This window comes from Gracilinanus agilis, chromosome 2 (genome assembly GCF_016433145.1).
Source record: "Gracilinanus agilis isolate LMUSP501 chromosome 2, AgileGrace, whole genome shotgun sequence".
NCBI classification, from domain to species: Eukaryota; Metazoa; Chordata; class Mammalia; order Didelphimorphia; family Didelphidae; genus Gracilinanus; species Gracilinanus agilis.
In genome coordinates this window covers 499,209,925-499,223,307 of record NC_058131.1, presented here as the reverse complement: position 1 = coordinate 499,223,307, position 13,383 = coordinate 499,209,925, and the positions used below count along the sequence as shown (strand labels likewise).

At 36.6% G+C, this 13,383-nt stretch overlaps 1 protein-coding gene across 1 annotated transcript in view; it reads left to right on the top strand.

Annotated features, from left to right (window-relative positions):
- LOC123237825 (galactocerebrosidase-like) overlaps positions 1 to 13,383 on the top strand; it is an 89,996-nt gene that overhangs the window by 37,677 nt on the left and 38,936 nt on the right. The window contains exons 8-9 of the mRNA XM_044664987.1: positions 11,448 to 11,603; positions 12,366 to 12,490. Coding sequence (XP_044520922.1) covers positions 11,448 to 11,603; positions 12,366 to 12,490 — 281 coding nt within the window. The remainder of the gene's footprint in view (positions 1 to 11,447; positions 11,604 to 12,365; positions 12,491 to 13,383) is intronic.

Here is a 13,383-nt window from a genome sequence, read left to right as displayed (position 1 = left end):
AAATACATACCAAACAAATACAAGTTAAATGATCTTTTGGGATGGGGGATGTTAACAGCGTTATGGGGTATCAGGAAAAGCTTTAATAGAAGGTGAAGGAGCAGAATTTTGAAGAAAACAAGATTCTAAGGGGTAGAGGTGAAATGGGAGAGGATTCTTGTTTTGGAGGAAAACCCAGTAATAAGATGCAGAGATGAGAGAGTAGAGTATTGTGTGTGAGCAAATGTAAGGACACAAGTTTGACTGTATTATACAGTGTGTGGAGTGGATTAATGATATAAAGGTAGGTTGAGATTTTAAAGCTAAACAGAAGAGCTTATATTTGATCTTGGAGTTAGTAGGGAGACATTGGAGTTTATTTAGAAAGGAATTGACATGCCTAGATCTGGACCTTTGGAGTATCACTTGGGAAGCTCTCTAGATCAGAGGTGAACAACTCAAAATTCAGTGCAATATAGTGTAATGAACAAAAAATTAATCTTGGAGACTTTATACTAAATTTGTAAGTGTTTACCTGTAAAGAGAAGGAAAGGAATTAGGTTATTGGCCCAGCTACCTAACCTTACCAATCTGGCCTTGGTTGCAAGTCTTAGCTCCTGGATTCCTAGCCCAGCATGGTCCCAGCTGACCCATTCTTGTCCTGGCCATTTACCAGAGATGGTTTACATAGATAAGCACCAGGATGGCTTACCAGGGATTGAGAGCTTCTTCCACAAGCCAAAAAAATGGCAAAGTCCCCCCACTACTTTAATGCTGACTTTTAAAGTTCAGTCTAAACCCTTTCCTATGATGTTCTAGTTGGCCAGAGTTTCACTTCATTCCCTACACATCACACTCCTTGACTTCCTCCCAGTCAGGAATCTCACCTGTGATTCTGGCAAATTAAGACATATGACTGATTAGGTAAGTCTTCCAGGATTGGGTGGTCCCTCTAAATATTTAATGCACACAATTTATAATGTAACTTATGAGCTTTTAAGTCATTATGCAGTTCAGGATCTGTTTCTTTTTAAGTCAGATACCATTTCTGGAGGAAGGATTGGAGAGAGGAGAGACTTGAGGCAGGAATATTAACTCTGAAGCTGTTGAAATAATCAAGGTGGGGAGTGATGAGAATCTCAACTGGGGTGGTATCCAGGTGAGTAGAGAGAAAGGAATTGATATAAGAGATGTGACAGTAGAAATGATATGAATTGGCAACTGATTCGATATATGAGATGAATAGAAGTGAGGAGTTGAGTATAATAACCCTGATGTTATAAACCTTAGTGACTGAAAGAAGGGTCAATTTGGGAGGAAAGATGAGTTCTGTTTTAGACATGTTAAGTTTGATCACCAGATCAAACTACACTCAATTGCATCCATTTAGAATTCTCTAACAGGCAATTGAAGATGTTTGACTGGAGATAAAGAAAGAGATTAAGATAGAATGTATAGGTCTGTGTATAGAGTCAGTGAAGCATTTAAAGGAAAGAAGAGAATGTAGGATTCAGTCTTGGTTTACATCGCAGTTTGAGGGCATGACAAGAATAAAGAACCAGAAAAGGAAACTGAGGAGTAGTTTGACATGGGAGAACTGAGGGAAATCAGTGTCATAAAAACTCAAGAGAGGAGAAAGTATGCAAGAGGAGAAAGTAATCAATAGTGTCATGTTAAAGAGATAACCATAAGGATTAATTAAAAAGACCATTAGATATGACATTAAAGAGAACATTGGTAACTTTTAAGGGAGGAGTTTCAGTTGAGTTTTATAAGCCAGATTATAGGGTTGAGAAGAAGTAATGAGTATAGATAGTTGTGTGATAGATAGTTGGCTGAGAAGGGGAGTAGAGCTATAGGAAGATAGTTTAATGAGATGGTATGTCAGGTGAAGGTTTTTTGGTTTCCTCCAGAATGAGGAGTCTTGGACAGCTTTGTAGGCAGCAGGAAAGGAATTTTTTGATAAAGATCAATTAAATTACAAAATATTTATGGATATTGTGTGTGTGTGTGTGTGTAGTGGCAAAGAATTAGAAACTAAGAGAATGCCCATCAATTGAAGAATGACTAAACAAATTGTGGTATATGACTGGGATGGAATACTGCTGTGCTATAAGAAATGAGCTTTAAAAAAAAAACAAAAGACTTGTTATGAACTACATGAGATAATGAACAGTGAAATGAGTAGAACCAAGATAACATTATACACAGCTGTAGAAATAATGCTGAAAGAATAAATCTGTGAATGTTACTTCCAGAGAGTGAACTAAAAGGCAGAAGCAACAAAAGAATTAATTTATTTAAACATGTCTGTCTCCTGGTTGATACTTTCTGTGATGGGAGGCAGGTAGATAAGATGGATAAATTTTATTAATAAATAAATAAAATTTTTAAAGACATCTATTGAAGATTAGAGAAAGAAAGCGGATTCTTTTATGGTCATTATTCTGGAGAGCATGTGGTACATGTAGAGAGGTTAACTTTCATGAGAGGAAGAATCACTTCTATAGACTGGTAAGGGAGGAAGAAGTGAGACGATATCAAAAGCAGTGTGAGATACAGAGAATGGAAGAAAAGGGATCCCATGACAAATTGTCTCTATTTTCTCATTTATAGAAGGGAGGCTTGAAGCTAGAAGAGGTGATTGGAAATAGCCTCTGTGTATTGTTGGATAGAAAATAAATTAGAGAAGGGGGCAGCTGGATGGCTCAGTGGATTGAGAGCTAGGCTCAGAGATGGGGGGTCTTGGGTTCAAATCTGGCCTCAGACACTTCTTCCTAGCTGTATTACCCTGGGCAAGTCACTTGACTCCCATTGCCTAGCCCTTACCAGTCTTCTGCCTTGGAACCAATACACGGTATTGATTCCAAAAGGGAAGGTAAGGGTTTTAAATAAACAAACAAACAAACAAACAAACAAATAAATAAATACACGAATAAATAAATTAGAGAGGAATAAAAAGATCCTTCACTCTGCTGCATGCCTCACTGAGAGCAAATCAAATGTAGTTGACTGAATCCATTTGCATGATTTCTTCAAACTTGTTCAGCAGCTTGTGAGTAGAAGCAGAAGAGTTGTACATGGTGCTTGAACTGGTTCTTGAACAAAAAAGGTAATTTTATGAAGGTGAGGGAAGGAGATTATTCTATGTATGGGGGTCCAGTCAGTGCAAAGAAATAGAGATGGGAGATGGAGGGTTGTGTGTGAGGTCCAGCAGGAGGTCCTATTTAGCTGGATTGTAGAGTTCAAGACAGGAGTAGGGACCAGTGTATGATGAAGCTGGAAAGGTGAGCTGGTGTCTAGTTGTGAAAGGCTTTAAAAGCCAAACTGAATTTATATTCATTTGTAGGTGTCATAAGGATACTACTGAAATTTGAATAGAACAATTTGATCAGATCTATTCTTAAAGAAAATATATGTAGAGCAAGGATTGGAGCATAGTATCAAAATCTCATTGTGTGAAAGAAAAATCCCCTTCCCCCTTGTATAAGGATTAGATTTTTATGTTAGCAGCATCTTAATTCTAAGATAGTTACATAGGTCATTATCTTAGTAGACTTTTTGTGATTATTTTGCTATAAGTATTAAGGTTTTGAATTAAATAAATAACTGCTTTAGCATAGACCTTATTGTCAGCCCCATGCTTCAAATTTGCTATATCATGCACTCTCAGCAATCATCATAGTCTTGAAATAGGCTTGATCCAGGTTAGAAGCCTGGTACCACCTAACACCACCCACTCTTATCTTTGTGTCACTAGTCAAGGCTCCACCACTACCCCCTTTTCCCATCAAGTGACTTCTAAGTCATCATAAGACTTCTTCTGCAAACGAGAATTATGTTCTGATCTATTTTTAACTTAGTATATAAGTTGTGATATTTTGGGGGGTATATAGGAAAGTCTTTCACAGTGCTTTTGTCAGAAGTCCAGCTTTATTATAAGACTGGCCCTCTTATTATAAACCTATGGCTTGGAAACTTTAATTTGTATTCCTGTGGTTAGAAATTATGCAACAATTGTGAGCAGCAGAAATGGAGAAATGGCATCTGGAATTTACTTTATTTGCTGAATATGGTTGACAAATCAGAATTTTTTAATTCATGATTTTTAATTCTTTAATGTGGTGGTAATAACTTTTCCATAACTTGGGCTTTAATAGTAATGAAGTCAATAATACCATTGCTGGTAGGTATTTTATTAAGCAACCTCAGGAGGTGACTTTTATTAAAATGAGTAAAAAATCTATAACATATTTTAAAATTTATTTTCATTTTACAGTACTTTTTTTCTTATAAAGCTGTTGAAGGGACATATTTACTGTTCTGCTTACAGAATAGTTACAGAATTCTTTATTATGATTTAGTAGTTAAAGTGACTTAAGAGTTCAGATCCCATCATTCTCTTGAGAGATATCTGAAAATCTACATGTTTTACTCATGAAATTTATTTTTATTCTAAACTTTACAAGTGTTAAATAAAGTAAACATTTCATGAAACCCTCAACTCAGCATATTTTTATATCCCAGTGTAATGATATTGTATCTGACTATTAATTCTGGGTGTTTCTTTTCCAAAATTTAAATTAGTTTTCTATCTATCTATCTATCTATCTATCTATCTATCTATCTATCTATCTAATCTATCATCTATCTATCCATCCATCCAATCTATCTTTCCAGTCATCCAAACTATTCATCCATCCACCTAATGATTATCTATCTATCCATCCTTCTATCCATCTATCTAATTTTTTTTTAAACCCTTAACTTGGGTGTATTGTCTCATAGGTGGAAGAGTGGTAAGGGTGGGCAATGGGGGTCAAGTGACTTGCCCAGGGTCACACAGCTGGGAAGTGGCTGAGGCTGGATTTGAACCTAGGACCTCCTGTCTCTAGGCCTGACTCTCAATCCACTGAGCTACCCAGCTGCCCCCATCTATCTAATTTTTTATTTGACACTGAATCTTCCTATCTCAATGGTAGCTAGGACAGTTCCAGAACTGGCATCAGTAAAATCTAAATTCATATTGGCCTCAACTACTTACTAGCTGTGTGAATCTAGATAAGTCACTTGACCCTGTTGGTCTCAATTTCCTCATCTATAAAATGAACTGGAGAAGAAAATGGCAAACCTTCTCATATCTTTGCCAAAAAAAACCCTAAATAAGGTCACAAAGAGTTGGAAACAATTAAAAAAACAACAACTTCCTACCTCCCCAAAGACTGGCACTTAAGCTTTAACGATTTCATACATTATGGGCTAGTTCCTCTCTCTTTAGGCAACTTGATTTCTCTATGCCACCCACCCTCTCCCTCCAGCCACCCCACCATATTGGTGCTATATTTTGTGTATGTATATAAATAAGTAGTATAATAATTAAAATTATGAGGCTTATAATAGCTCAATAACTTTATTAAATCAAAGTAGTAGTAGTAGTAGTAGTAGTAGTAGTAGTAGTAGTAGTAGTAGTAGTAGTAGTAGTAGTAGTAGTAAAGAGAGAGATGGGTAGGAGAGAGGTAGAGAGAGACTTAGCTTTTCTAATCTGCAGACACCATTTGGACCTCTAGCTAAAACTGACGAGGGTTCATTCTGCTTTCCACGCTCTTGCAAGAAGACCAAGACTGGCTCCTGGTCTGACCTTATTAGGTCTTTTCTCCACCCACCAACTCTCACATGTCACATCTCAAGAACCAGGGGGGCAGTGCTTGTGGAATCAGCTTAAGTCTTGTTGGTTCCTTGGTTCTTTAGCTTCCTTTCTCTGAAGGCTTATCTATACCTGAATTTATCCAGTAGTATTTGACCTCCAGGTCTCTGAGAGATGGCATTAAAAAGGTAACACAGGGAAGAGAGAAATTTACTTCTGAAATACTGACCTAATGGGGATGGTGTTGAAGATGTTATTGAGAGACTAAGGTTATTGAAGTCCTTAGTATCTCTTAGTGAGATATGCCTGTGAGCCTCTCTCACTAGGACCAGTGCTCTGTTCAATCCACCAGACATGTTCTTAAAAACAGGAACAGGGATTTATTCTTGGAAAAGAAGGTTTTTAGACAGGGAAGATTAAGGAATTAGGGATTCTCACTAGCCTCCCACCTTCCTAAAAATCTCCTCACGGAGATTTCTTCTTTTTCTTCATGCTCCCTAGGCCCTAACTTATCTGTCTAGATCCCAATGGCTGACTAGCTAAACTTGACACTATTTAATCCTCCCAGATTGAGTTGTAGAATGTAACAGGTCTTCAGATATAATTAGGAATGAACCCAGGATAGTTGGATTCACCCTAGCTGGGTGATCATCATTAGTTTCTGGCATGTGACTGGCTTTTGCAAAACCCTCTTTCTTACTTCTTGCAACCCATTTCTCTTCTTCCTTTACTACACTTCTATAGTAGTTCTGCTACTTATGGCCTATATAGCCTTGGGCATTCTTTTAATTTCACTGGACCTCAGTTTTCTCATGCATAAAGTGAGGAGGTTGGACCAGGTGACCTGTAAATTACTTCTAGCTCTAACTTTAATCGTATGATCCAATGAAATTAAAATTACAGATTAAGCGAGTGAATGTGAACATGATACTATTTATTTGTCCTGTTGTCCTTCAGTCAAGTAATGATATATGATATCATATTGGTAGAGTGGAAAGAAAATGAGACTGAGAATAGACCTGGAATTGAGTCCTAAGCTCTTCTATTGATTTAATGGGTGGTCCTGGGCAAATCATTTCCTTTCTCTAGGCTTAGTTCTTTTTTCTCTAAAATATGCAGGTCACTCTAGAACAGTGATTCCCAAGGTGGGTGCTACCACCCCCTGGTGGGTGCTGCAGCCATCCAGGGAGGCGGTGATGGCCACAGGTGCATTTATCTTTCCTATTAATTACTATTAAAATTAAAAAAAAATTAATTTCCAGGGGGCTAAGTAATATTTTTTCTGGAAAGGGGGCGGTAGGCAAAAAAAGTTTGGGAACCACTGCTCTAGAATGTCCTTAAGGTTCCTTCAATACATCAAATCCTATTTTTCTATGATTAGCTATAGACTAAAAAACTGTTTATGTGTTGACACATGTATTTGCAGTCTAATTGTTTAGCTAATACTTTCTGTCTTCATTAGAGAATGGTAGTTCATTAAAGTAGTGTTTAAACCTGACAATGTGATAAACTTTGCTTGTTTACTCCTTTCTAGGGCTAATTTTCAAAATATTCTTTGTATGCTTAGAGTCTCTAATGATGAAAACAAAACATTTGCATGAGAAGGGAAATGTCAACACAGATTATATTAAAAATTTTTCATGAACAGTAGCTAGCTGATAAACTTTAGCTACTATACATATATATGTATATATAAAGATTTACATATTCATATATATTCTTTGCCTGTGAAAGGGATTCAGTTTTAAATGGGTTTATTTTATTATGATAATCTTAATTATTTATTCTTCATTATATATATATATATTTAATTTATTATATTATTATTATAAAATAATTTAGGGAACCCCTGAGCAGGAGACAGTTTCATGGGAGAAGGAATGTATAACCTGTAGAGGGAGAAGGTTATGTAGGAAGGACATAATTTCCAAATAAAGCAACCTCTTCTGATTTCAAAAGGGAATAAGGAAACTGAATCTACAAATTTTAAAGCTAATTTATTTCCTATGTCAGTCTATGGTGTTAACAGAAACCACTTGGAAAAGCTTAAGTGACTGACCTCTAATATCCTGATGATTATTTTTAAAGGTTTTTGGTCATTATTTCTCATGTAAGATGAGGATGATATTCCAAGTGAAATTAGTTTTATGATTAACAGTGGAGAAGAAGACATTGTTTACTCAATTCAGTTCATTACAACATTTCATATTAAGTACCTGCTTAATCCAAGACACTGGATAGATGCCAGTAATACAAAGATAAAACAGTACCTAGAAGATGATTAGGTCATTTTAGAAGATTATACTATGAATTATAAATACAGGAAAATTGAGGGAGAACAGAGAATGCTTAACAACTAACTGGGAGGTTCAGGAATGACTTCGTGTAGGTCATGGTGTTGGAACTGATCCTTGAAGGAAGCTCCAAATTCTTAAGAGGTAGAGGTGAAGAAGGAATACTTATTCAGGCACGCAGCCTAAATTGTTCAAACTGGAGATTTGCATGGAGATGGAAGATTGTTTTTGTTGTTCAATTGGGTCTGACTCTTCATAATTCTGTAGACCTTAGAATGATAGGCCCTTTTATCCTCCCTTATCTCCCTAAGTCTGTCCCAAGTTCATGGTCATAGCTTCTGTGACAACTCTCTATTCATCTCATCCTTTGCTGTTCCCTTTTGCATTTGCCAGCATTGTCTTTTCCAGCATCAGGGTCTTTTCCAATGAGTCCTGGCTTCTTATTATGTGACCAAAGTATTTACACTTCAGCTTCAATATTTGACCTTTCAGTGAATAGCCTGAATTAATTTCTTTAGCTGTTGACTGATTTGATCCCCTTGCTGTCCGAGGGATTCTCAAAAGTCTTCTCTATCACTACAATTTGAAAAATTGATTCTGTGGGGCTCGGACTTAGAGAATAGCTGGTAGTCCAGTTTAGCTAGGTGAGAAGAGGTATGATCACTCCTTTTATTTGGAAAAGAAGGTGGCAAGTGTCTTCTGGAAGTACCAGAAAGCCAGAAGATAGAAAGATAGATATGAGAGAGATCTAGGAAGAGGAAAGATTTGTTAATAATAGGAGTTTCTTAGGGCCTGGTAGATGATGGAAAGAGAAGATAAGAAATATGAAGGGGAAGGGCCTACTAAGACATGGTGGGATAATGTTGTTAACTCAGTCACAGAGGTAAGGAGGGAACAAGAAGAGGGAGTTTTCACCATTTGTGAGATGGAGGAACCACAACTTGTTTGGAACCCCCATCTTCTGAGACCTTGTGATGGCCAAGTGCAGTGTTGTTGCTGTAGGCAAGTGCTGTTAGTAACAAATGGCTTGTATTCTAAGCATTGGGTACTTCAGAGTGTAAGTGAAAGAGAGTTTTGTCTGGGCCTCTGGATGAGTAAACAACAAATATTAGGGTCCTTCCAGCACTCCTGACCTCACTTTCATTGCCAGCTGTGGATCTCAATCCCAGAATGGGAGTAGAAGAGATGGGAATAACTACAGCTAGATGACCTCATGGCAGGTGAGCACTGTGCTTTCCAGTCCTCCAGTCCTCCAGTCCTAGAGAAGACAAAGCCTCTGGTTCTTTTTGGCTTTAGATATAATGGATGCAGGTCTTTTTGTTGGTAGAGGCTATCAAGTGTTTAGATACACTTGAACCCTTCTCTGCAAATGAAACTTTACTGGTGTAGTCACTTTAGTCCCTAGATTTGGAAAGCTTCAGAGCTTGAGTAGTTAAAATTAGCATTTAAAAATCTTTTTAAACTTTGCATACATTATTATTAAAATGGAAATTTCTATAGTGCCCTTCTACCTGCTGAAGAGCTTTATAAAATAGCTTGAAACTTAAAAAAAAAGGCCATTCATGTTAATGATGAATATGTTTTAGCTAGAAGTTATTTAAGTGGAGGTGGGAGTGCTGTTATAATTTCATCTCTAAATTACTTATGATATAATGTGAACTAGAGGCTAGCCCATCTTTGAAACATTGGGTAAATAACAACAAATATCACCATTAAATGCTAACTCTTAAGAGGTACTTGGTGCTGGGAAAGAGAAATCAGCTTATTTTTTTCTTTCAAAGAAATAGTGGGCATTCTCTTACTAACTATTTATTTGGGATATGTAATATTAGATAGGGGTAGAAATGTGGAATTAAATAAGGTATGGTACCTGCCCTTGAGGATTGCCCAGTTTCAAAAATACTTCACTCTTAAGCAATCCATATATAGTAGTGGCTGTACCTTTCCTCCTACTCATCCCCTCTGATCTAGGGTCCTTAATAATTAAGGTGTTATGGCCCCCATTGGCATTCTGCTGAAGCCAATGGGCCCCTTCTCAAAAGAATATTTTAAATGCCTAACATAAAAGATAAATATATTGAAGTAGCTATTAAAATATTAAAAACCACAAACTCATGAACCCCAAATTAAGAGCTCTTCTTCTAGCCTTTAGATAGACCTGGGTTAGTAGCTATTTGATTATCTTTTCCTTTTGACTCCTGATTCAACTGTCCCCAGTTCTTGAAATTGATTCCTTTTTTATCTGTTATTGAAACCTTTCCTTCTAGACTCTGCTTAGATGTCTTATCCTTCTGAGGTCTTTCCTGATCCCCCTCTCCCTCTTCTCTCTCTCAAGATTTCTTAGAGTGTTTAATAATAATTTGCTTTTTGTTTAGATTACACTCTAGGGACTGTGTCATTTTTTTTTATCTTTATATTATCAGTGCTAGCCTGGCCCCTTACATCTAACAGCTGATTAACATTTATTGAAGTAAATTGGTTTCATAAAAGCACAGCATTAATTGAAACAGATTATGGGGTGAAATTAGGTTCATAGATATAATAGCTCTCAAGTGAATGTCCATGCAACATTGCTTTTAGGCTGTGTGATTCTGTGGGTTTTAATAAGTCTATTAATGATATTATTATGAATTCTCTTGGTTAGAATTAAGGTATGCTTGAAGTACTTCTTACAGACAGAATGTTTCAGTTATTGTATATAATGTTCTCCTAATTCTATTTCTTTCACTCTGCATCAGTTCATTTAGGTCCTTCCAGTTCTTATAGAAATCTATAGTTTCATCATTTCTTATAGCATAATAGTATTCCATCACCATCATATATCACAATTTGTTCAGTCATTCCCCAATTTATGGACATCACCTCAGTTTCCAATTTTTTCTACTACAAAAAGTGCAGCTGTAAATATTTTTGTACAAACAAGTCCATCCCCATTTTATTTTATCTCTTTGGGATACAGACTTAGTAGTGATATTGCTGGATCAAAAGATGTGCATTCTTTTAAAACTCTTTGGGCATGATTCCAAATTGCCTTCCAGAATGGTTGGATCAATTTACAACTCCACCAGCAATGCATTAGTGTCCCAATTTTGCCACATCCCCTCCAACATTTATTATTTTCCTTTATTGTCATATTCGCCAACCTGCTGAATGTGAGGTGGTATCTCAGAATTGTTTTGATTTGCACTTCTCTAATCAGGAGGGATTTAGAACATTTTTTATATGATTACTGCCTATTAATATCCCTTGAGCATTTGTCAATTGGGGAGTGAAGTTTGACCTTTTTTAAAGGATTAAACCTCAGGTGTAAAAGATATTTGGCTTTTCCAATCTCTGGAATGACTCCTTCTTCAAGGGTTCTGAATAGCTGAAATTTTACCTTATTTTAGTTAATCCATAGTGATTCTATGTATGTGTGTATGCTTATTTACAATTCTTTCTCAAAATTTTCACCATTGTTTTGAAATAGCTAAGAAATGGAAATATCTAAGAAATGAATGGGTATCATTTTCTCTCATTTTTTGTCTTAGGGTTCATTATCCTGGAGCACGTACTGAAAATGATTCTTTGAAGACTAACAAAAAACTCTGGTCTTCTGAAGATTGCAGCATTTTTAATAATGATGAAGGTTCAGGCTGTTGGCCCCGCATCTTGAATCAGAATTATGTGAAAGGTCAAATGACTGCGTGAGTACCTTTTCATAGCAATGCACTTAAATAATATATAGGGGTGTGCTGGGACTAGCTCAAATGACTGGGAGAGCTGATTGTTAAAATGTTAATTGTGATCATTTATGCCTTGGAAACTGCCTAATGCTATAAATCAGGGTTTGATTTATGTTTTGTTTATTGTCTAGACCAGGGGTCGGCAACCTTTTTGGCCATGAGAGCCATAAACACCACATTTTTTAAAATGTAATTTCGTGAGAGCTGTACAGTGCTCACAGTGCGCACTCCTGTAACAGTGCCTGAAAAAAAATTGACTTCATGGTTCCTGCAGAAAGAGCCATATCTGGCCCTCGAAAGAGCCATATATGGCTCGAGAGCCATATGTTGCTGACCCCTGGTCTAGACTTTAAAAAGTGATGGAGAAAATTAGATTAAACTTAAGTTTATGTTGTGCATATTTTTTTTTCTGGAAAGCTGGTTGATAAATACCAGCAGATCCTTGGGTATTAGTGTTCCATAGTTTGATATAAATTATAAGCTCTAAGGAAGAAAATATAAAATAAAATATAATTATTGTTTAATGAGAAGTATCAGAAGCAAGGGAAGAAGATTGTTTTTGGCTAGATTTTTTTGACAATTGTTGACTTTTTTCTTTTGGAAGGAAAGAAGTTTGAAAGTTTTCAAATCTGTTTGGGTTGAGAAAGTTTAAGCTTCTACAAGTTTAAACTGTATCATAAAGTAATTTTGGTCTTTCTTATTTGCCAAACCAATTTTTTTCAGCACAATTGCTTGGAACTTAGTGGCTAGCTATTATCCTCGAATACCTTCTGAGAGAGACGGGATGCTGACTGCTAAGGAGCCTTGGAGTGGGCATTATGTTGTAGAGACTCCTATTTGGATTTCAGGTATATAGGAGATTTCTCCCACTAATCCTCCTTCAAAGAGATACAATGTAGTTAGAATAAACGTAAATAGCTTTTATTGTAAGGCTTTTATGTAATGCTATTGAAAAGAATGATTTTGATTATTGTATCATTTGATTATTAATATCAATTTGTACTATTCTTTTTCTGTTTAAAAGACCATCCTGATAGTTGTTTAAAGATAAATCCTTCCCTTCTCCTTCCTAAGCAGTTCTAGGAAAGTCCTTATATTCCCACCATTAGGGCATTTTTGCTCTTAACTTGATTGGTTGGGGCTTGACACTGTGAGTCCTGTAAACCCTGCTTATTACTCTAGACACAGAACTAACTTGGGCTTTTCCTAGCTACCAAAGTGACTCAGCTGCCCTTATCCCCCTCATGAAGATTTTAGGCTAGTTGGATCATGAAGGAGAAACTGATGAGAATGAATTAATTTTTTTCTGCTAAAATTGCCAGAGGCAGCCAAAACTTCATGACTAGACCTCACTTCTCATAGGCCTCACTTCTCATATGACTCTTCCCTCTCTTTCCTCTTGAATGCATAAAAATATTTCTGTCAGTTTTCTTGGTGGATAACCATGTACTAAGGCATGTAGTAATGTCCCAGGCTCAAAGGATCCTCGATTAAAGATGTCTTTTTCTTTATATGTAAGATTGATTTATTTCAAGACTTGATAGTATGTTCAGTCAATTAAAGTAGTCCTAGGGAGGTGGGATGGCCTGGTGACTCAGTGGATTGAGAGCCAGACCCAAAGACTAGAGGTCCAGGGTTCATATCTGGCTGTAGACACTTCCTTATAGGGCAAGTCACTTAACCCTCATTGCGTAGCCCTTTCCTCTCTTCTGCCTTGTGTATTTGTGGTTTTGGTAGACAT